At 43.2% G+C, this 24940-nt stretch overlaps 1 protein-coding gene across 3 annotated transcripts in view; it reads right to left on the reverse strand.

Moving 5' to 3' along the window:
• Positions 1-7800: 7800 nt before the first annotated feature.
• The window catches only part of ALDH8A1 (aldehyde dehydrogenase 8 family member A1), a 28741-nt gene continuing 11601 nt past the window's right edge, over positions 7801-24940 (reverse strand). For all 3 annotated transcript variants that reach the window (XM_080664581.1, XM_080664580.1, XM_080664582.1), the window contains 3 exons: positions 18853-19109; positions 17536-17697; positions 7801-8999 (listed from right to left, as the gene is read on the reverse strand). In XM_080664581.1, coding sequence (XP_080520707.1) covers positions 8547-8999; positions 17536-17697; positions 18853-19109 — 872 coding nt within the window. In that variant the 3' untranslated portion in view covers positions 7801-8546. The remainder of the gene's footprint in view (positions 9000-17535; positions 17698-18852; positions 19110-24940) is intronic.

A 24940-nucleotide genomic window follows, 5' to 3' on the forward strand; every position in this document is an offset into this window, starting at 1 on the left:
GGCACACAAGTTGAAGAGCATTACAGAAATTCTAATATTCGTTCTAGAGCTGCAAGGCCGTGGTGAGGAAGCCACTGCCTTTCAGTCACATAAGGAAGCCTAGGCCCCTGGAGTCACATTTCATGGATTCTGAACACAGTATTCTTGACTAACAGGCTGGGTCAGGTCACACCTGCTTGAGTGGTGGTCTGAGGCCCTGGCTTCATTCGCCACCACTTGGGCTATAGCTTCTGACCAAGAAACAAGCACCTGGCATGAGGTTTTCCTTTGTCTGGTAGCGAGGACACCTGGCTTCTGTATTCTTGCTTCTGGGATGAATGTGCCTACTTAGAAATCAGTAAAAACTAACATAGTTATTACCACTTGGTTTCACGTGTGTTATTTCTCCAGGTCACAAGACAGTGCATACTGTCATAGAGTGATTTCTATTTTTATGAAATTCAGTACAGCAAACCTTTATTCAGTCTATACTCTGTCAACGGCACAGGTCTAGAATCTGTAGGGATAAAGAAAATGCTGACAAGCATCTAACAGGGAAAACATTCCCCGACTTTAAGGAGCTTGCACTCTATGGAAAATTCTCAGAGCACTGCATCTGAAGGACAGAGGTGACTCTTACATATGTTTCAAAACAATCATTGAAAAAGAAAAAATAGGACTAGGCCACTTTAACATCCTTCAGAGCTTAAAATTAAATGTTGCTTTCTGTATGGTTGACCTCTAAGGCAATCAAAATAAGACATAAAAAGCTACCGATTGCTACTGAAGTTTAAATCATTTTTCCAAAATGAGTTTGCCAAGAAAAAAGGAGGTGTTTTCTGCGGTGAAGGGAAGGTGAATGGGCGGGAGTGTTGAAGCGTCCCAAGGAATCACATGTGTCTAGGTTTCTGCATTTATCTGGCCCTCTGATTCCAAGAGCAAAGCAGCTAAAAGGCAGAAACTGCAGTGCTCACCTCATCTTGCCACGGGATGTTACATTCTTTCTATAAACAATAAGGTGCAAAGGTTCAGGGAGAGTGAGAAGTCTGACCTGAAGCAATTTTTCCACTACTTATCATTTTTGACAGTTACCAGAAATCAAGAGAAGGGATTTTCTTGTCTTATTAATTTCTAATCTTAAAGTTCAGGGGGTTAGTCTTTCTCAAGATTAGGATGCACTAAATACATCCGGAGGAAAGGGTGCAGTGCATTTTCTAAGAACACTGTCCAGATATGAACTCTCTCCTTTTATTCAGGATATCAGAGGAAGGGGCAGGAGAGGGGAGGAGAGTTCAGTCACCTCAGCTCAGAGCGGATGCTTCAGTAAGCACTTTATATCGCTTCCACCCACAACAGGGCAGTAGCCATCCTGGTGATGGAACTCAGTCCCAGTGCAGAGCCCACATCCCAGCCAGGGGCCGTGGGAGTCCACGCAGCTATAGATAGCCCCCCAGAACTGCCTTGGGTGACTTGTTACTACCAAGTGGGAGCGTGCACTCCTGGAAGATCCCTAAAGTGAATGCAAAAAGGGCTCCAGAAGCATGCCTTTGGCTGAACTTTAAACATCAGAGAAATAGTTGCAATGTCTCAGAAGGGATAAATATGCTGATCTTCCCATTTTAACCTATCTCATGCTGTGATTTCTCAAGGCGGTTGCATGAAAATAATATTTCTCCTCTTTAGGAATTGGTGGGCTCCTGCTGCTTATTTTCCGGTGGCAGACCTTGTGACCTGATATATGGACACCTTGATGAGCCACTGTGGCTAGAGCATTTGACACCGGCACAGAAATCTGCTCCTCCACAGGCCATAGGCACCTGGTGCAGGGAGGGGCCCCACAGCTCGTGCTGCCACAGAAATCACTCAAGTCAGAGACTGTTCCCACCACCCCACCCCAGCAGCCCAATCACCCCAAACAGGAGCACCTCCAAGCTTAGAGTCCTCCAGAAAAAGGGTTTCCACCATTCACTCTCTCTGACCTTGAGACATTAAAATAAAGCACTTCCGTCAGCGTGTACTATGTCCAGAAAAGAGGTTTCTGGAAGAAGGGTGACTTATACAAGAAATACTGGTACTGCAATCCTATATAATAAACAGGTACTATGCAAATTGACCCTCACTCCCTCGTGCCCTCGCACAAGATGGCCGCCCCCATGTGGTCAGAGATGGCCTCCACAAGATGGCCGGCAGGGAAGGGTAGTTGTGGGCGATCAGGCCAGTAGGAGAAGGCAGTTGGGGGTGACCAGGCCAGCAGGGGAGGGCAGTTGGGAGCGACCAGGCCTGCAGAGGAGGGCAATTAAGGGCAACCAGGCCAGCAGGGGAGGGCAGTTGGGAGCATTTGGGATGGTAGGGAGCAGTTAGGCTTTGATTAGGCTGGCAGAGGAGTGGTTAGGGGGTGATCAGGCTGGCAGTCAGGCAAGCGGTTGGGAGCCAGCAGTCCCGAATTGTGAGGGGGATATCCGACTGCTGGTTTAGGCCCGATCCCTGTGGATCAGGCCTAAACCAGCAGTCAGACATCCCCTGAGGAGTCCCAGATTGGAGAAGGTGCAGGCTGGGCTGAGGGACAACCCCCCTGCCCCCAGTGCATGAATTTCATGCACCGGGCCTCTAGTAAGAAATAAATAAATAAAGTACTTCTAGGTTTTCATATAAACTCAAACCATATTTAAGAACCTGTTCCCCCCCACCCCCCCAATATCTTGTCCACAGTGGAGACAGAGGCAGTTATTGTTCCTTGTCCTCATACTACCTCTACCTCTTCGATGCTAGTTATGCACATTTCCGTATCTCCAAACCCCATTAGAAGCACTATTCACTGTAAGATCTATGACAAGTCAGTTGACCTCTCTGTGCCTCGGTTGTCCATCTAGGGGTGGGGAGAGAGCTACAGAAGGTGATCTCAAGATCCCTGGCACCTGTACCTGGTCAGGGTTCAATGACTCCAGCAGTCCTTAATACTCCAAGAAGTGGCTTTGTGGAAATGGTTGAGCCACACTGGGATGATGAGGTTGGAGTATAATCATATCTCTTTAATAAGATTGGACTAAGGAATGTGGATCAGGAATGCAATGTGGTGTGGGTGGGAAAGCGTAATCAGAGTGCAGCGATGGCATATCCTCAGCCCACAGACAAGATTAGGCAAATTCCCGACACTTGATGAATGATCAGCTGCCATAGGAAACATGACTCTTCCCCGAAGAGCTGCCTATCATCTGTTTGGCAGGAGCCTCAGAGTAGTGACGCCGATGGTTTGCTCAGTCCCTGGGTGAGTCAGCACTGACTGGGATGTTGACAAGCGTGGGAACAGAGACTGACAAGGTGAAGGCCGGGTCTGTTAGGCTGATGATCGCCCGGACACATTCCAGAAGGCTTGCTGTAGACACCCATGAACAAAATGTCCTAAAACTAACCTTTGAACCCTCACTTGCAAAGCCTGAAGTGAAGGGCCTTGGAACATCCTAGGGGTGGATCCGCACACCATGGATGGGGTCACAGGCAGCTGCATGCACCGCCAAGAAAAGGACACGGGAAATTCCCAGGAGATAAGCAAGTGCGAAGCAAAGAAGGACCGCATCTTTGGAATTTTCTTTCAAAAATCAGGGCTCAGGGTTAGGGGAGTATCCAATCTGATGAGAACTATCCTGGACAGGCCTCTCACCCTCCCTGCATGGGAGAGGGTCCCTGGGTTGCCTTGAGGAGCTCCACTGAGCAGCGTGGCAGCTTCCCCAGTTCTCTCCAATCAGCTGGGTCTCCCAGGCACCAGGTGATTTCAGATCTTATAAAGCAACAGGGTCAGAGCACTAAAGACCTGGAATCCCCTTCCCAGTTGCCACGCATGTGAAAAACTTCACTGGGAGAGTTTGTAAATACAAATATTATTATTTATAAAACATATTAAACATATTAAACATATAATTGTTCAAAACATATTAAAAAAATAAACTCCCCCATCCTTAGTTCTATTTCCTCAAAGACCCATTTTTAAATAGTTCTGATTATAGGTCTTCTACATCATAGACCTAATCCATATATGTGCGCCTGTTTTTCTGGCCTTATCAGCTTCAAATAATAGCTTCCTACCATGAAAGACGTGTAGATTTAGTGCACTGCCCTACCTCTCAGCTATCTGCATTTCACCTTTCTGTTCTTATGAGTTACAGTGACATTGTAAGATCTCTAATTTTAAGGTCTCTAATGGTTACATGCATAATTTTAATATGCATAAATTCTTATCTTCAGCTTCTAACATTATCAACCTGCTCGCCATTCTGTAAGATGAGGAAAGCAGCTCAATGCCTATAACCTTGGCCCCCCACCCTTTCCTCTTCCCCGCCTGTCTGCTGGCTAATGTCATCCAGGCTTGTAACCTTTCGCACTCTGTTCTGTAATTTTAAATTCATTTTCTGTACTTTGTCTATAGTTTGACTTTAAAAATTGAAAACCAATAAGACAAATTCACAATATATAAATAGTAATTGCAGAATCAAGACCCATAAAGATGGAAATGTGATTTTGTTACCAAAAATATGCATTCAAAAAATGCTTGAAAAACAGGTTCCCTTTACTTACACTCCTATTTTTCTAAGTCATGTCACATTTCAACTTGCTTCATCTTATCATGGCTTCAGAATAGTTTTTTCTTTCCTTTATTGTAATGGATAGAATAAACATACATGTACCTTTTTACATATCTAAGATCTTTCAGATTATTAAACATATTTTTTCAATCAGTGTATTTTAATCACCACCTCCTGTCTTCCCTGTTCTAATTTGGGCCAATTGTTTCCTAGGCCTGTTTTACAGCTAACAACTTGAAATTTTTCATTTTATTCCTGAGGCAGTTTTTTCTGTTTATTAGATTACGTTTCCTGCATCCCTAAGTCATACCAGGGAGAGTAAATAGGAGCAACTTTCTGGGTCATTAGATACCTTACTCTGCATTCATTCTTATGTAACAGGTTGCTGGCTATAAATTTAGGTTCAAAATAATTTTCTCTGAGAATTTTAAAGTTTTGCTCCACTGTCTTCTAACACCAATATTATTAATGCAAAGAGTGATGACACCTTTTTTCAGGTATTCTGTTAACTCTCTCCACATGCTTTATACTAGAAATTTTTTTATTTCAACAGAATAGTTCTTGACGCATAGTGAATATTTTCCATCTGAAAACATTTTTTTAGTTCAGGTAAATTATCTTTTCTTATTTACTTGATTCTTCATCTCTGTTCCATCATCTTGGATTAGTTACATAGTAATAGCTTTCTAGATCTGTCCTCCATCTCAACTTCTTTCTGATGGCTTTCCTTTCTGTCATTCTCTACATTCTGAGCTATTTTCTCAATTATATCTTCTCTATTACTTATTTAGTTTTCAGCCATATCAACAATTCAAGTCTATTGATTTTTAAAAATCATTTGGGGAACCAGTGTTCAATATTTCAAGGGCTCTTTCACGTTCCTTCTTGCTCCCTTTCTTAGTAATCTATTCTTCTGTATGGGCACACCATCCCCTCAAATCTCTTTGAGGAGTAATTCAGTGTTTAATGCCTTCCTTCTTTCTTTTACCTGTTTGTCCCATGGTTAGTTGCTTGTTCACACATTTTGGTATTTCTCGTTTACCAAATATTTGATGATCCTTCATTAATCACCATATTTTAAATGTACGTTTTATTGATTTCAGAGAGGAAGGAAGAAAGAGAGAGATAGAAACATCAGTGATGAGAGAGACTTGTTGATTTGCTGCCTCCTGCACACCCCACACTGGGGATCGAGCCCATACCTGGGCATGTGCAACCCTGGCATGCGCAACCCAGGAATCCAACCGTGACCGCCTGGTTCATAGATCAAGGCTCAACCACTGAGCCCTGCCGGCTGGATGATAACTAATTTTTTAACAAAACAAAAAACATATTATGTATTTCCTACTTAAAAAAAAATAGTATAGTAAACACCCAAATACCCACCATCCAGCTTAGAAATAAAACTTTACAAATATAATTGAAACTCGTGATTACCACCACCACCACCACCACCACCACCCAGATTTTCTTCATTTCAGTCCTGAGCACAGCAGGGCAGGTGCCCTGGCAGCCCCACAGCTGGGAGGCACTTCTCCAGGGGACTCTGTCCTGGGGTGGGCGCAGACCTAAATGACATCTTGAGCTGATGTGGGGCTTGAGACAGTGGGATGGCCTGGGACAGGTAGGGTCTTGGAATGATACTCACCCAGTTGGAAGGGCTAGAAAAAAGGAGGAAAGGCCAATGGGATACTAAGACATAATAGCCTCTGCTTTTAATGACTGAGAACTGGGATAATGTTGGCATGGGGAGAACAGCATTTAGTCAAATACATGTTAATCAGACTGCCTTGTGAGCCCAGGAGTAACTTCTGAAGGTCCAAAGAGACACAGAAGCAGGGAATGGTATCCAGAATGTCTGTCAGGAGAAGCAAGCCCCTTTATAAGGCAGGATCCAGAGCCCAACAGCTGGGCTGGTTCCAAGTCCTAGAGAGAAGTACTTGTAGGCAGAAAACAAGTGTGGGAGATGGGCTTCCAGGCATAGGGAGCAAAGAGGTTGCCAGAATTTGGAATCAAGATATGCTTAGGTCTGAGAAGTAAGGATGAGCTTGGCCAGACCAATGACAAGAATGAAGATGAGCTCTAGCCAGTTTGGCTCAGTGGATAGAGTGTCAGCCTGCTGACCAAAGGGTCCTGGGTTCGATTCCGGTCAAGGACACATACCTTGGTTGCAGGCTCCTCCCTGGCCCAGGTCCTGGTCAGGGCTCATGCAGGAGGCAACCAGTCGATGTGCTTCTCTCACATTGATATTTCTGTCTGTCTTTACCTCTCTCTTACGCTCTCCCTAAAAATCAATGGAAAAATATCCTCGAATGAGGATTAACAACAACAACAAAAAGAATGAAGATTCTTAGAGACTGGAGCTGCTGAAATTCCTCCAACCGATACTCAGAATTGGCCTTAGGCTTAATTAATTAAAGTTAAGAAGTCTCAGCCAGGGAAGACAGGAGGTGGGGAAAGGAGGGGGAAAGGAAGATAGACCTTAGAAACCAGGTATGATCTGACACCATCACTTGACTTCAAGGGGATTTATATTTTTCAGCATCTGTGAATGAGCCAACATATCCAAAACGCTATGCAAAATTATAAAAACAAAACCCTATGCAAAATTATAAAGACCAATGTGCCCCCGCTACCAGCTCCCCTATATACCATCCAATAAATATCCCAGAGCTCCAAGAAGACCTGGTTCCATTCCTGAAACTTGTTTTGAGCACCTTTATGTGCCAGGCACTGTGCTGTGAAAGGAGACTTCCGAGGGGATGAACACTGCTTGGCCATCAGTGATTCCTGTCCTGTCGGGAAGTCGGACTGTTTCAGGCAGTATGGAAAGGACTGTGCTAGAGGTGAAGAGGGAAAGGCAAAGCAGGAGTAGACAAGGAAGGGAGACACACCATGATGTTCTATGAACTATAGTACTTGGCTGCTTCTGGAACCCAATTCACAGCAAGTGTTAAGTGTTCAGAGAGCATGGCGTTGGAGTCAGAGCCCTGGCATTGGAGTCAGACCTACCTCTGCCCATACCTTTTGTATAATCTTGGGCATGTTATTTTAAGCTCTATAAACCTCACAGCACAGTGCCTGGCACATAGAAGGTGCTCAAAACAAGTTTCTCCTCTGATCATCAGAGGATCTAGAACAGAAAGCACTAGAAATACCTTTATTACTTAGTATAAGGCCATACTCCTAAGAGGATGGGAATAAGGAGGAATAAAGGACAATTCAAAAAGAAGATCTATGCCATACTGGTTACTAAAATTGCTTAACATTTATTGCTTCCTTTAAGATTAGTAAATTGTTACGTCTCATTAGGTACACACACTAAGAATTGGAATTGATTAGACACCATAGTAGGAATGGATCAATTTCTTCTTGTCCAAAGTTTCCTCCAAAATAGTTATGTTATTTTTCTTTGTGCTTATGCAGATATATTTATTGGGAAATACCATATGTTCCTTCTCTGACAAATCCCATGCTGTGTTTATCATTGACATTCACGGTCCCCTTGCATAATGAGGTACAGTCAATTAACAATTAGCCATGCTGCTGGCTGATGGATAGGAGACCATCTTGACAATCTCCCTAAAGGTAGGAAATTATGGTAATTTGTTTCTCTTTGGCTTTGTAGGTTTCTTTTAACTACTCACTTGCAAATAAAAAAAAAAATCTGATTATCTGTGCATTTCCAAGAATCCGATCAAAATGATTTTTTTTGAATCCTATGAACACACAACATAGGAGGACTATTGTTTGGCTTCCTTTTTGTGTCTTCCCAAGCAGAAGTATTACATTGTTTTTCTTCACCTTTAAAATAGTCAGCATCTCTTCACCAAGCAGATAAAAATACTAACTACTGAAGATAATCTAGAGATAACCTTCAGCTGAGTCAAGCCCTGGCTGGAATTTCTGTCACTATTTCCATTCACCACATTGCACCACTGATTGTCTGTAGCCAGGCATTGACCACAACAATTTCTCCACTGGCCAAGGTCAGTGTTTAATGGTGATGGTTTTGACTTCAGTGAAGAATTCATAAGAGTCCTTGGCTCCTTCTCTACCTACTCCAGAACTCTTCATCCCCCCGAAAGGAAGGTTCAGCTCCCTGATGAGCCAGCAATTGGTCCAGACCAAGCCTGATTGCAACTTCTTAGCCACCCGGTGGACACGCCCCACATTGCTAGACCACACGGTTGCTGCCAGCCCATATTTGACACTATTGGCTCTTTTAATCACTTCTTCTTCGCTATCAAAGGGGACAACACACGTCACAGGACCAAATATCTCTTCCTTCATGCAGCAGGATTCATCCTTAATGTCTGTTATCACGGTGGGAAGCATAAAATAGCCTCCCTGATTCCTGGGGGGAAGACTCAGCTTGTCCACTCCCTCACCGCACAGAATCTGGGCCCCTTCAGCACGAGCTTTCTTGATGTAACTTTGGACCTGGTGGGTGAAAACCATGGTTAGTAACATCTTGCCTTCACACAAAGCAACCAAAAATTCAGTATTTTGAAATCATCTAGGAAAGACGAATGAGGTCATTGCCGAGAAATCTAAGGTCAATTATCTTATCACTCGGCTGCTGAGCCTGAGAAGCACAAGTGCTCATCACTTGGGCATTCAGTCCTCATATGGAAAAGGAGACAGTAATTTACTTAACGTTTAAGTAAATGTGTGCTTTTCATAAACCCTCTCAAAAGTCTGTTGGCAATGTATTGTTATCCTCTACTTGCTGATGATGTCATTGCGCCTCAGAAAGTGTATGCATTTCATAAAACCAATAAACAGGAACACTAGAATTTACATTCAGCCATATTCAGTAATTAAATACACAAAAAGAGTATTTTATCACTTTTTGAGGGGCTATGCCCATTGTAGAAAGTGTGAAGTGGAATGGTGTACAAGATTTAATTAAAGGTCAGTATATCCTTCAAATATCTGAGCTTCCAGAACAAATAATTTCTAATTTCTAGTCTCATTATTGATTATATTTAGAAATATATCTAGGTAACTATAATGGAAAATAAGTTATGTAATAAGCTAACCCAGTGACTTAGAGATGACAGATATTTATTAATAATAGTTGTAGACTTATAATAATGATATATACATTTATATATGGAAATGTTTAAGTCACAATGATATATGAGTCTGCCTCTGAGTGGTATTATAAGCATAAGAGAAATATAAAAATAATCCCCAAAATTTAAAGTACAGAACAAGAGTCAACTAGTACATCAAAGGCAGGGTCAATTTTGAAGGGGCATTTTGGGTTCCTACTTATCATTTATCATCTGAGGATTCTGTCCCAGTATTGAATTAGAACTCCACTATAGAACTATATTCAAAATAGAGCTATATATTTGCCATGTAAAACTAAAAAAGGTAGTGTTATCTTATTATTTGTTGCTCCAATTTGTACCACACTCAATACGCCATAAGTCAAAGACTTTTTAAAAACAGAACATTTGGTTCAATTTATCCTCCCCTCTGCTACACCTCCTCCCCCAGATGGCACAATTATCTCAAAGCCTTCCCAGAAAACCCCTAGGCCAGTTTGTGGGTAAAGACTAAAATATGTTTGGACTTCTCTTCTCCCTCCTCTCTCATTCCTTTTGAAACAACCCACCCACATTAATGGAAAGATGACAAAGGCTGCCTCTGGGGTGAATGAAGGAAGTCCAGGCCAGGGTCTCCAGCAGCACATTCTGGAGGCAATGCCAGGAAATGTGTCACAATTGGATGTACAAGGAGTGCTCTGGCTTCACATTGTCATGTCTAAACGAAATTACAGGATTATCTCTTAGAAGCTCTTGGGATAATCAAATATGAAGAGAGGTGTTAGTTTCAAACTGTGGATTTATCAAAATATTTAATGCATAAGGTGACTCATACTAAACTGAATTTATTTTCTAGAGTGATGATAGAATGATATCTATACTAGCAGCTCAGGAACTGAGATTTTCAGTAAAATCTGAAAAAAAAACAACAACCTTGGGACTGGTAATATGCTATGAAATGTAATGAATTATTATTACAAAACTTTTATTGAGTGGAGAATTGTTAGTACTTACTAGCTTTGCATATAAAATCAGAGCATAGAGAAGAATGGACTTGGGAGCCCAACTGTGCTCAAATTACTCATGAGCTAAGGGATTTTAAATGCTCAGTGTCTCAGTTTCATCATCTGAAAATAAGATTAACACTGCCACCTATTCATAGGATTAAATAAAATAAGATAAGTAAAATATTTAGCATAATGTCTGGGGCACAGTAAGTCTCTTGAATGCCAGCAGCGGTCATTGCTGTTGATGAAGATGACAATGAATGCATGATCTGACACATACTAGCTAAGAGACTTCAGAGGTGTCCCCCTCTGTGTATCAGTTTGCTTAGCTGACAAAGGAGATAGGAAACTTTAAGAGTGGACCTCATAGCCTGGTCCTACTGGGAGATGCATCTATGAACATCCTCTGGGCTTCCTCAGCCTCCCTGTAAACACTTGAGAATTCTATCTCACTAGTTATGTGCATCTATGGGAAGGCAGGCATACAGCCAGATTCTCCAGACAGACAAGTAGGGGAGGATTATGGAGGGTAAAAATAGAAAGAAAAAGCAACTGTCTGAAATAGGCAAGGGAGACTTTCCTTCATTCCTTGAGGACAGAATCATCGCAATTTACTTTGCATCCCCTGCAGCTACTAGGAACCTGGGATATGACATGTCCACTTAGGAGCATGTTCTGTCTCTGAGTTTCTGAGCCCTTTGCCATTACAACACAACCTTTACACATTCTACTTGGATTCTTCTGTCACTGCATCACCATTCTATTATGACAATCACACAGAGGTAGGATGGATACAAAGACCCCAGACTCTGCAGGGCTATTTCGATTTGGAGAGGATATAGACATAGTACAGAAGAGGAGACAAGGAATGCAAAGACTGCAGATAGACCTTCCTTGGCACACAGCCCCCAGAGCTTTCTGGCAAAAGGCAAGGAAAGATATCCCCTGTCTTCTGATCCCAGATGGTTTGGCAGACTGAACTGAAAAGTCACAATCTGAAAAGGCCAAGAGGAGGAAATGGGGGGAAACCAGGCTCTCCCTTCGTATCTTAGCCTGGACTCAGATGAGAACTAGCTCACTTGGTGAAACTCACATGGGGAGCTGGGCTGAGGCAGGAGATGGACCTGGGGTTGGGGTTACCCAGAACCTGCAGGTGGTGCACTCCTGTCTAAGGGGACACACACATGCTAAAGGAGGCCTCAGCTCCCACTGCTCTTGATACATTCTCAGTCTGCAGCAGGTAAGTCCTCAGGATCTACCAGGACACCCCGTGCATGAGGATCACTGTCATTGGACCCCAACCACCAACATACTGAAAAGAAGGTGATTTAAGGTCTTCTCTGTGGAGCCACTTAAATACATAGTTTAAGGTGTGTATTTTACTCTAGAAAATTTTTTGAAAATTGTATACTAAAATATTTTGATACTACAACTTGCTAAATTCTCTATGTTCATGTTAGGGGTAATTAAAATTACTGGGAATCACCAAAAACAAAATGAAACAGAAGTTTGATAATTTGGAGGAATATGTTGTTTTCAACTAAAATGTATTATAATTGAAAAGTTGTGGTACCTCTTTATAAGTTGATTCTTGAGAAAGCAAGAACATTGGGGAAGGGGGAATGTGGACCTACAGAAAACGGTCCACTTGCCTATTTGTAATAATTCTGTAAAAATCTCTAATGAATTTAGAAAATAAGCTGATCATATTTTTTGAAATTCTTAGTTGGCATGTAAGAAGTTGGATCTGTATAATAATGAGGTGTTGAATGCCAATATTTTTCCAAAGATTTTTAAGAAACTAGAATTCAATTCTAAAGTTGCCTGTGACATAAGCTGAAATAACCAATGGAAATAACCAATGAGGAGAGTCTGAAGCAAAACCTCAAAGGCTTGTATGTGTTTATATGGATTTTTTATTGTTATTGTGATTTAATGATCAATGATACCAGATGCTTGTGTTCAAGTGTTCAAGGAAAATGGAATCCTCAAGTTTGGGGGTATAACTAGAACACAAGATGTAGTGTTAATTCAAACATTTGTCCAACAATAATATGCACCTATTATGTTCCAGGCACTTTTTTGGGATGTAAGGATCTAGCAGTGAATGAAACTGATCATGGATCTTGCATTCTAGACAAGTAAAAATAGTCAATAAAGGAATAAATAATACATATTATATGTCAGGTGGTAGTAAGAGTCACAGAGAAAAATAAAGCTGCAAAGAGACAGAGGAAGTGAGGAGGAGAAACCAAGATGGCGGCATAGGTAAACACCTAAACTGCTGCCTCACACAACAACTTCAAAACTACAACTAAAAGACAAAACAGACATCATCCAGAACCACAGGAAGGCTGGCTGAGTGGAAATTCTACAACTAGAAAGGAAGAGAAAAGCACACTGAGACTCAGAGGAGGTGCGGAAGTAAAGGCAGAGGTACGGAGGCACACGTGCGGAGAAGGCTGGCAACTGAGTATGCGGCTGTCTTTTTCAAATGGGAGGCAGACAAAAGCTCCTGACTGCTCTGAATTCCAGTTCAGGGCAAGACTCTGGGGACCCAGACTCATACGGGAAGAAACTGGACTGTCTGGCAGTGGGCGGAACTCGAGAGCGGCTTTCTCTCAGAGGTGCTTGCAGCGCTTACCAAGGGATACTGAGAACCGGGGGCCTCTTAGGGCAGGGCTGATGGGAAGCCATTGCTGTTTGCTCCACCCTGAGACTCCGCCCCACCCCAGCTGTGCCCAGAGGCTTTTGCATATGAATGGCCTGGTCCTTTGAAATCTAAACTTACCTAACAAACTGCAGCTGAGTCAGTGAGACCCAGAACATCCAAAAGAAGGCCCAAGGCCCCACAGCAGCTTGCATTGCTTCACAGCTGGGCCTCATCTGGGCACCTCCAAAACCCAAACAAAGAAGAGGAATCTGCAGATCTCTCCATAGCTCCTGCTGGGTGGCCTCAGGCAGAGGCTAAATTAGCACTTCCTTGGAGATCTAAAAGCCAGTGTACCCAGGGGTCAGAGTAGGACCATCCAGTTTACAACTCCTCAGATCCATAAGGGACACACTCAGAGGGCAGACTCAGTGAGCACCAAAGCCCCACTGAAGCAAGTCTTGCCTCATAAGGGTGTCTCCAGCACAGAAGTTCTCCCAGGATAGACACAGCTGATCCTCACAGCCAATTGGCCTGGAGGTCAATTCCTCCCAGTGATACCAACAACAATCAAGGCTTAACTACAACAAGACTGTGCACACAGCCCACAAAGGGGTGCACCAAGATTGTCCACCTCAGGTAACTGGGGAGGCTGAGCCAGTGGGCCCTATAGGACACCTAGCACACAAAGCCACTCTATCAACTCAGGGAATCAGCCAAAATGTGGAGACAAAGAAACAGGTCACAAATGAAAGAAATGGAGGAAAGCAAACTACTGGATATAGAGTTCAAAACCATGGTTATAAGGTTTTTCAAGAATTTTCTAGATAAATTTAGTGAGACCCTCGAGGATATGAAAAAGGACCAACTAGAAATTAAGCATACACTGACTGAAATAAAAAATAACATATAGAGATCCAACAGCAGACTAGAGGATCACAAGAATCAAGTCAAAGATTTGAAATACAAAGAAGCAAAAAACACCCAACTGGAAAAGCAAAAAGAAGAAAGAATCCAAAAATATGAAGATAGTGTAAGGAGCCTCTGGGACAACTTCAAGCATACCAACATCAGAATTATGGGGGTGCCAGAAGAAGAGAGAGAGCAAGATACTGAAAACCTATTTGAAGAAATAATGACAGAAAACTTCCCCCACCTGGTGAAAGAAATAGACTTGCAAGTCCAGGAAGCGCACAGAACCTCAAACAAAAGGAATCCAAAGATGTCCACACCAAGACACATCATAATTAAAATTCCAAGAGCAAAAGATAGAGAGAATATTAAAAACAGCAAGAGAAAAACAGTTAGTTACCTACAAGGAAGCACCCATACAACTGTCAGCTGATTTCTCAACAGAAACTATGCAGGCCAGACAGGAGTGGCAAGAAATGTACAAAGTGATGAATAGCAAGAACCTACAACCAAGATTACTCCACCCAGCAAAGCTATCATTCAGAATTGAAGGGCAGATAAAGAATTTCACAGATAAGAAAAAGCTAAAGGAGTTCATCACCGCCAAACTAGTATTATATGAAATGCTGAAAAGTATTCTTTAAGAAGAGGAAGAAGAAAAAAAGGTAAAGATAAAAATTATGAACAACAAATACATATCTATCAACAAGTGAATCTAAAAATCAAGTGAATAAAAAATCTGATGAACAGAATAAACTGGTGAATATAATAGAATCAGGGGCATAGAAAGGGAGTGGACTGACAATTCTCGGGGGGAAAAGGTTGTGGGGGGGTGCGGGAAGAGACTGGACAAAAATCGTACACTTATGGATGAGGACAGTTGGGGGCTGATAAGGGCAGAGGGTGGGGTGGGAACCGAGTAGAGGGGAGCTATGGGGGGAGAAAAAGAGGAACAATTCTAACAATCTGAACAATAAAGATTTATTAAGTTGAAAAAAAAAGAGACAGAGGAAGTTCTGGTAGGTGTGACTTTATATAGGGTGAGCAGGCAAGCTCTAATTCAGAGGGTAACATTTGATCTAAGGAGAAAGCCAAGTAAATCTATGAAGGAAGAACATTCCAGGGTGCATGGGCAGCAAGAGCAAAGGGCAAGAAGGAGTGGCCTGATATTTTCAAGGAAGAATAGGGAGGTTAGCATGCAGCAGCAGAATGAGGGAGGGGAAGGGTGACAGAGGTAATAGGGACAGTGGTTAATGGGTGACAGACTCCCGGGTCACTTTAAAGACTCAGGCTTGACTGTGAACAAGGTGAGGTATGACCATACATAACAAGATACATCACAGCCAGGTGTATCAAATAACTATGATACTAAAGCAAGGTTTAAAAGTAACTTGGCTAATCTGGAAATATCAGCATGGACACAGGATCCTCTTAAAAGGACAGCGTGCGAGCTCAGCACAACCAGGTTTTAAGTTGCCTCCTCTTGATTGCTATCAGCATCCTGGGACATCTAATGAGCACTCACAGGGTCTGATGCTGGCTTTGAAGAGGGCCTATTGCCCATGTGGGGAAGAGCAGCTCATATGGCTGAAGCTGTTTGTTGTCAGAGAGCAGAGATGCCTACAAGGGGACCTTGGGTGAAGCTCAGAAGAACCATGAGGCAGCCTAAAGAAAAGGCCACTGTGGGCAAGTAGGGTCATGCTGAGCATCAAAAATATCATATTATGACCAGCCAGTGTGGTTCAGTAGTTGAGTGTCAACCTATGAACCAGGAGGTCACAGTTCAATTCTTAGTCAGGGCATGTGCCCAGGTTTCGGGCTCAATCCCCAGTGTGGGGAATGCAGGAGGCAGCCAGTCAATGTTTCTCTCTCATCATTTATGTTTCTATCTCCTGCTCCCTTTTCCTTCCCCTCTGAAATAAATAAAAATATATTTTTAAAAATATTATGTTAAAGCCCACAGGAAAATCAAATACCTTTATTTCCTTCACTGATGTATATCCCTTTATTGGCCTAAGATAGAAAAAAAAAATAGTCTCTCTGTTGATTTCCTATAGAGAGAACTAAACTTCAGGTGAGTGGTGAATTGCAAAGGGGACTTCAGTCTGCACCAAGCCCCTGAGCCTACTGCAAAAATGCTTCTGGAAGTTAACTTTTGCTACATAGGAAGCATTCAGAACATGTTTAACTTGTTTTGCAACAGTTATTTGCATGTGTGGGTGGGCAGGCATGGAGGCCTGGTGTCCAGAACAGCCGGACAAGAGAGGACAAAGAAGTCTCCTGCACCTGGTGATTCCTCATTCCATGAAGGGGCAACATCCACAACTATAAGTCCCATGGGCGTTCTGAGGACTGCTGCCTAGGCACCTGCAATCTTGCAGGCAAATTCGACTGGGAGAAAACAGCCATGCTGGTTAGCCTCACTTTAAATAAGTGACCACAGCCTCAATGAGCCCTTGGAGTTGCCTGCTGACAACACAATCATTTCAAGGTCCGTTCTCTCTCCTGATCTGCAAGACTATTCCATACCTTCTCCTCTCTCCTGAAACCCCCAACACCTTCTCTCCCCATCACCTGCTTCCTATTTCACTGAGAAAAAAAAAGAAGAGACCATCAAGCAACATCACCCTCCCACCTATGACCTCTGTGCTTCACAATATTGTGAAGGTCAATGTTAAAATGTGCTAAGTCTGCCAAATCAGTGCAGTGCCACAGATTTCTACAAACTTAAGTAACGGCTTTACCCCTTAGTGACTGATGATGGAAGCACATTTTCCTTGGTGGGCCTTAGTTACTGCATCTGAAGACAAGAGCCTTCTAGTACCAAAATCTATGACTTGTTTTGGGAAGAGTCACATCAGGTAATAGATTAAAATGACTTTAGAAATCGAAATTCCATAAACCACCCATACACCATTCATGGCTTCTCCCATGTAGGCCACTGCTAGTCACTCCACTAACTAAAGACCACATAATTTGGACTGTGTGTTCTGGAAATTACAAAATGCTATCTGCTGCAAGCCAGAGGCAGTACCCTCTCCACTGGGAACAGTTACTTATGGAGATTTTAACCTTTATACTTTGAAAATTGCCTTTCTCACTCTTCTGGTGGTATCTCCATGCTAACTTCTCAAGCGCATTCATTTCACACAGATGCTATTTTAAATCTGCACTACATTTGTTTATTCACATCCAACATTTTTAGACTCTGTATCCAGAGATAATTTCCCACAGGTCATAACTGCTCAAAAATAAGGTAGTAATTAACAATATTCCAAAGCATGCCTTGCACTGAGCTTCTCTCCAAACAATAACTCTTCCTGTGATATATATGGCAGAGATTTACTTACTTTCTCCAAATGAGCTTTACTTATCAGAGCTCCCATGCTGGCCGACGGGTCGGAGGGAATGCCTACTTTCCACAGTCTGGTAGCTTCTAGAAACCTCTTTAAAAATTCACTATAGATGCTCTTCTGGACAAAGATTCTGCTGGTACAGAGGCAGATTTCACCCTGCCAAGAATGACACATGAGGAAAATGACAAGACTGCAGGACACACTCTTTCATGGACAGATCATGCTGCACTCTGAGTAAAAAAAAAAAAAAAAAAAAAATATATATATATATATATATATATATATATATATATATATATATATATGTATGTATTTCTAAGCCACTTTCTCTAGGAATTTCTGAGAGAGAATTAATTATAATTATAATGATGATGAAAATAATCATTATACAGAATGTTTTTCACAAAAACCCTATTGGAAGGCATAATTATTACAATTTCCATAATTTACTGGTAAAGAAGTGAAGGTTCAAAATATTATGCAAGTTATTCAATTTAGGTTGAATAAAGATATATCTCATTCCACTCATCTTTCCTTCTATGGAAGTTCTAACTCTTTGGCTTAAATCTTTGTTTTTTATCTTAAAAAATTTAAAACACAGCTTTGGAGAAAATCATTCAATATTTATGCTCCATCCTGGGAACTGTCCTGGGTATTGAGGCTAATATGTTGCACAGAAGCAGGCACAATTACCCTCTCCATGAAGCCTACAGTGTAGGATATCTGATCTCATGTTCCTCACCCTCTGGGTGAGGCTGTGGCCTTGAAGACCCTGATGAGAACTATGGACCCCAGGAAAACACCTGTTCCACAGTTTCAGGAGATGCAAAGTTGCCCTGAAACTCATCTGTGACTTTAAGGTAAGAAACTAGCTCTAGACTGGTTCTAGTATTTATTTCTAAGGATGAGAATGCATTTGGGAGGCTTCTGGGAGGAGAAAAGGGTTTACTGGAGGTAGGCCATCTAGACAGCAAGAAGAGTCTGGGGAAATCGATGAATACCAGTATGGATAAGCTTGGAGTAGCAAAAATCAATCATTTTGCCCATGGCTGCTCCCTGATAAAGGTTGTATAACTCAAGAAAAGGAACGTGCTGAACAGAAGCTGTGACTCTACGAGGCTACGGATTGACACTAAGATTGAACAGATGGTGAACGGAATAACACAAAGTAACGATTCTCCTTTCACTGACAGCACTGGATTGACCTACTCCCTCCTGGCTGTGCATTGAGATGAAACAGATCCTACTTGACGGGGCAGCAGAGTTCAAAACCAACCAATAAACAAGCAAACCAAAACCCAGAGGACATGCCTGGTTGGCAAAGCTGGACCTGACAGTGGTTGGAATACACTCCTCCAGGTTGGCATCCTCAAAGATGATGGCAGGGTTCTTGCCCCCCAGCTCCAGGGAGAGCCTCTTGCAGTGGGGAGCACTCAGCTGTGTGATCCGCTCAGCTGTGGGCTGGCTCCCAGTGAAGGAGATGAGGGGCACCTCTGGATGGGACACCAGGGCCTCGCCTACCCTGGGCCCTGTGCCGAACACAATATTTACCACACCTGGTGGAACACCTGGATGGGAAACAGTATCAGTTACAGTAAGTATTCTCAGCATGTTGAGGACTTTAGGTTACGTGGAGATTCTCCTTGAAAGTCCAATAGGTAGGACTGAACTCTTATGGCTATCTCTAGTTTAATAGTAAGGCAAAAACTACAGTATCACCTCTGCCTAGCATACACCCTAGGAAGAATTTCTCCAGGTGCTTTGCCCCAGAAAATGCAGGGTACAACATTCTACATAATTCATTCCATAAAACTGATTAGGCCTCCGAGGCTGGGGATGCAGAGATTCCTCCAGTAGGTCAAGCCCGGTGAGGGAGGAGAGCCCTGCTCCAAGCTGGCATCCAGGAGTCACAATGCCATGTGAAAATGTCAAGTAGTGGGGAGGGCAAGTGCTGCAAAATCCAGGGAAGAAATTGACTCTCTTGGTTCAGGGGAGTGAAGGCGGCTCTCCCCACCCAGGAAGGTAAACTTTTGAGTTGAAGGTCCTGAGCACCATGATATAAATGTATCGTTACAATCTAGGTCTGACTTAAAGTACACAGCCTAGTTTGCCACATAGGATTAATACCAGTAAGTGCTGATTCACATTTACTGGGTACTTACTGCGGGTCAGTCATTGCTGTGAGGGATTTACCTTCTTTAGATCCCCCAACACTTCCATTAGGGAGGTAGCATTGTTAGGAAATAATTGTTAAGTAAATGGATGCTTATCTAAATGTGCATTATCCGAATTAGAAATGGCCCTTGACTTCAAGTGTTCAGAGAGAAAATCTGTGTGCAATTGTGTTGTGTCCTGGAAGCCCTTAGGGTTTGCCTGGAGGCAGCTGAGTTTGTTCCCTCTGTTTCTTCAGGCTTGAAATACATCAGGAACAGAAGTCTCCAGTGTATGAGGATTTTGAACTACTTCCTGCTCCTAGTATTTTTCCCTTGCTCCAGATTAGACATTCTCTCAACAGAAACATAATTTTTTTGGATTAGAACATTGTCTTCAAGGATATGCTTTTAATATATAAATAATAATTTTACATTGATAATTCATTATCATCCAAAACATCTTTGCATAGAGACACAGCCTTAGTCCAATCACCTTGAGGCCACAACCGAGGCCCCATTCAGGTGAGCCCCCAAGGGGAAGATTCAATGAGCCTCATTTCCAGTGATGGCTCCTCTGCACTCAATGTGCACATGTTGAAATCTAGCTTAGAAGTCAGTTTTCTGGGTCATATATCTCTGCCAGGTGAGGGAAGGCCCAAAGCCAGGCACCAAGTGACAGCAGCTGGGTCCTGGGTTGGGGCAAAGAAGATGCTTGGGGGAGAAGGCCTCCCTGTGGCTGATGGGAGGAAAATAAGAACAAGTGTCCCATTGAAGCATCCATCTTATATAAATACTGCTGTTTGAAATTTTAGCCCTGCTTTTTGGCTTCTGTAAATTCTTGCTTGCTAAGACTACTCCCACTTCAGAGAGGCCATTAAACCTTCCCCAGACAAGGTTATCAGTGCTGGTGCCAGGCCAGGCCTCTGGTTGAGGTCTCGAGGCCCCAGCACATACGGGCTCTTTAAGAACTTGCAAAAGGGGCCAGAAACACCCCATATTTGGGAGACAAAGAAGGTAAAAACATATAAATAGGGAAAATTCCTGCATGTTGGGCCCAGAATTTGAGAGACATTCTCCTCTGGACCCGCGTGTAATAAATGTAACTCCATCTCTCTAAGTATTGCTTTGTTCATCTTCAGTTTTCTGTAACATTATTGGTTCCCTGACCAGGAACAACTGTGCTTGGTCTTTTTGGCCTCCGGTGAATGGGCCGGGTTTGGGGCCCGGGGAGCCAGATAGGCCTCCGGAGGTGCCGCTCTGCTGATTTAGCAGAATTGAACCGGGAGACTCTGGGCGCTCCCGGACCTCAGCCCAGGACCCGGCTGGCATCTGGAGAGAGTGGACGGACACTTCTGGACCTGTCAACAGAATCTGTAAGGTAGGGGCCCCGTCAGTTCAGCCCACTCCAAGTGAGTGGAATGGGGAGCTTGATCACCTCCCTGGAAGCCATACGGCTTCCTCAGGCAAATTAATCAGGAGTCAGGAATCAGGTGATTGTTTAAACTCTGGGTAAATATCTGGTAGAAGTAAAAAACTCGGACTAGCTAGTATGTAAATGTGGGACTCTGGAGGTGAATGAAGGAATTATGAGTTCACTCTGTTGTTTGTTTGTGGGGGACTAGCCAATTTGCTACTGAGAAGGGGGACTGGACACAGTCTTAACTCCTCCGGTAGGTTCTCACCAAGTCGTTGGTTGAGAATTCTGTTCTGGGGCATGGGTGCCGGGAGTGCCCCCAAGCCCGTCTGGGGAGTTGGGCATTGTTTTGTTTATCTGCTCAGCTCCAGTTTGGGCTAGTCTACTGAGAGAGTGTGAGTATGGATGTTTGTCTGTCTCGGCATAATTATCTGCTCATTAACTGGTCTTTGTGAAGCAAAAGCCACTTTGTGCCTTCTGGCTGTACACAGGAGAGTATTTGTTATCTCTTTCTATTGTTTAATTTGTTAAAGATAGGGCGGACCTGCTGTGATGGTCTGCAAACGTCTTAAGCAGCGCTGCTGAGTTATTTTTCTCAGAGATGTTTGCTCTCTATCACAGTAGGAGGGAATCAGCCCATTTAGCTAATAAAAATTTTTCTCTCTGTTTGTATAAGTAAGGGTATCAGTTTGCTCTGATTTGTGAATTTGCTGTATTAAATAGAAATTTTAAAGCCCTAGGGTTAATTTAAAGGTATAAATTTGTGACATTTCGAAGAACAAAGAACTTTTATTTATGACTTTCTTATCTCTTTACAGGCCCTGTCCCTGCCTGTGGCATCATAGTCCAACATTTGTTTGACTTGCTGTTTTCAGTTATTAGGATCCTCATAGGGGACATAATCCTCTCTCATCCTGATTCTAATAGCATCTGTAACTGGATTAAAGATCTTTTCTTTCAGGAGGCCATCCAGGCTTTCAGTTTGCAAGAAATCTCCCTACACACCCTTATCTTCCTCCTCCCTATCTTTCCAGGCTAAGAGTCATTTTTTCCCACAGGTCGGACCTCAGTCTTCGAAAGGGAGGACTGCTACAGCGGTAGTCTGTAGTTTTCTCTGAAACTCCCACTGTTTCTATTTCTCCCCTCTGTAGGAATTGTCTTCCTCAGACTCACAATTGGAAAAAGAGACAAGCAACTGGACTGGGGATGGGACGGGATGGGACGGGACGGGGTGGGGAGGGGATGGTCAGAGAAATCAAGAATGATAAAGGAGGAGGATTTAAGATCCTCTATGGGCTTAGAATAAAAAGGGAAAATCTATTAGGGAAAACAACGGTTACAGAAAGAAAAAAGTATCCTTAAATGTAAAAAGCCTAAATATACAGGATCTCAGACCATTTGCCTTGTTTCAGGACAGAGTAAATGGTTAATGCAGAAAAAAGGGGCGGGGGGGGGGGGTCAGAAGTTAATTATGAAGCAGGGAGAGATAGGTTTTTGTTGATTTTTACTGGCTGCAGACCACTCTGCTGGCGTAGGGGTCTGGTCCAGGTGTCTTATCACAACTTCACTAGATTCAAGGTCGCAAGTTTTCTGCAAGCATAATTAATACATTAAAAAAACTAAACCACCAAGAGCCAAGCGAAGGAGAAATGGAACTGAAGTCCGCAGCTGTCCTGGTGATTTAAAACTGGTTGCTAGGCAGACTCAGCCCCTGAGAGCCAGGTGAAAGAAGTGGGGCTGGATGCCCGAGCTGCCTGCAGTGGCCCTAGAAGAAGCCGCAGCAGCGAGAAAAGCAGAGGACAGCAGACATTTACCTGACACTAGAGCTACCCCACTGCCGCCCAGTGAGTAATGAGTGTTTTACAACAAGCAATACAAGACTTAGGCCTTTGGCTTGCTGGCTGCAGCAGTTAAACCAGAGCCAGTGACTGCTACTGGCCTTCCTGCAGCCCCAGGAATAGAGTAGCAGGCCTGGGATCTGTAAAAGCAGCAGATAGAGCTAGTGAAAGCTCCCTGTTTGCAAATGTACTGAAAGGGTTCAGTACCTGTTGCTGCTGGAAGAGGAGGGGCTGAGATCCCCTTCCAGTCCACTCCCTTGGGAGAGGCCTGGTCACTGCTCTGCCACAAAGGGGACTGGCAGGAAGACAAGGGACCTAAAACCCAAGCCACTGCCACAGAAGCTCTTTGCAATATGCAAAGCTATTTCTAACTGCAACTCTGGCTGTTTTGGACTGGCAGCTTAAAGTCAAAGAGCAAAGGAAAGGCACTCTCCCTGGACCGGGGAGCCTTCAGGACTTTGAGATTCTCCAAGAGATGAGGAGTCTGATGGAGGGATGGCAGAGACACTGTTGGGTTGGAAGGACCTAAGGCCACATGTTAAACTCATACATTATGGCTTTCTAGGCAGATGTCCAAGCCCAGTTATGTAGGGGTTAAGCTGCCTGTTTACAGCAAAACAACTTTCTCCCATGCCAGAATAAATTTTAGGGAAATTAGATAGGGTGTGTTTGTGCCTAGAAAGAAGAACTGGCCACCATGCACAGCCCTGACAGTGGCCTGCAGAAAACTGTATAATAGATTTAGATGATGCCTGCGTCTTCATGGACATGGCTCCAGAAAGACAAGGATAATTTTGCTTTCTGTGGGAAGGTCAAGAATAGACTTTAGTCACCTCCCTAAGATATTTGTATAGCCCTACCATGTGTCATATATGGTAGCAGAAGATTTGGCTACCTAAGGTGGCCACAGTACCAATATTGTACTTCATTGTGTTAATAATATTGCATTAACCTTACAGATTTGAATGCAGTTGCCAAAAGGGCAGGTACCCAAATGGACAAGGAAAATACCCATCTGGTTTTGGTCTCTATTGAAAGACAGTTGACAGCCTGTATACTGTCTTACAGGCCTGTGTGACCATGCCCATGTCAGGTGTGGCACAAACTTCAACTTTAGGAAACTGGGGAAGGCCTATTTGGAACAGAGGGAAGTGATAAGTACCAGCCCTTTGTTACAGGAATTACAGACCCCGTGAGGTCCTGTGACATGTGAGACCCTGTAAAGCAATAAAGCTCCCTTAGTCCTTTCTGAGAGGGCATGTCACCCCCCCCACCCAGAGACCATATGACATTTTAAGGACAAGTTAAGTGGGGGGAACCCTACTACAAGGACAGCTATAATTGTCTACTTGAATACAGACACATTTTGAATTTCTCCTTGTCATTTGAAGACAGTTATATTACTCTGAAGAATCCATAGAAAGGACTGACAAGGAAAATCAGAAGATCTTAAAGCAGGTCAGTATATTTTTCTCCTTATATAATTACTCTGAAATTTGGCAATGCTTAATAAATAATGGCAATACATTTCTTTGCATAAATTCAATAAGACTGGTTTCTAATAGTGGTTTTATTGACCAGAAACTTTGACTGGAGTGTCATGTTTTAAAGAGCCCTGTCTGAACTCTGAAGACTTGAAGCCAGTAAGAGTGCCAAGGAAAAGCCTGGTATCCTGCTTGGGAGACCTGAAAATGGCTGTTGCTGGAGCATCAGGCCCAGGCCCTACCATCACTGGCGGTTTGTCAGAGTAGAAGGGGAGCAATAAGGACGACTCTGCGTCCCTGCGGAACCCCACACACTCTAGGCTGTGATGAGTAGGAGGGCTACTGAGATGGGCCTTAAAACCGAGGGCGTGGGCCCAGGTGGAGTCGCTGCAGGTGATGGATTCACCTAACTCAGCAGATACTACAGGCAGGCCTGATGGCAGCTGATTGGCTTGGCTTCCTGGCCCTACAGGGCACAATATGATTCAATCATGAAATTCTGGCAAAGGT

The sequence above is a fragment of the Plecotus auritus genome, assembly GCF_963455305.1.
Source record: "Plecotus auritus genome assembly, chromosome: 4".
NCBI lineage: Eukaryota > Metazoa > Chordata > Mammalia > Chiroptera > Vespertilionidae > Plecotus > Plecotus auritus.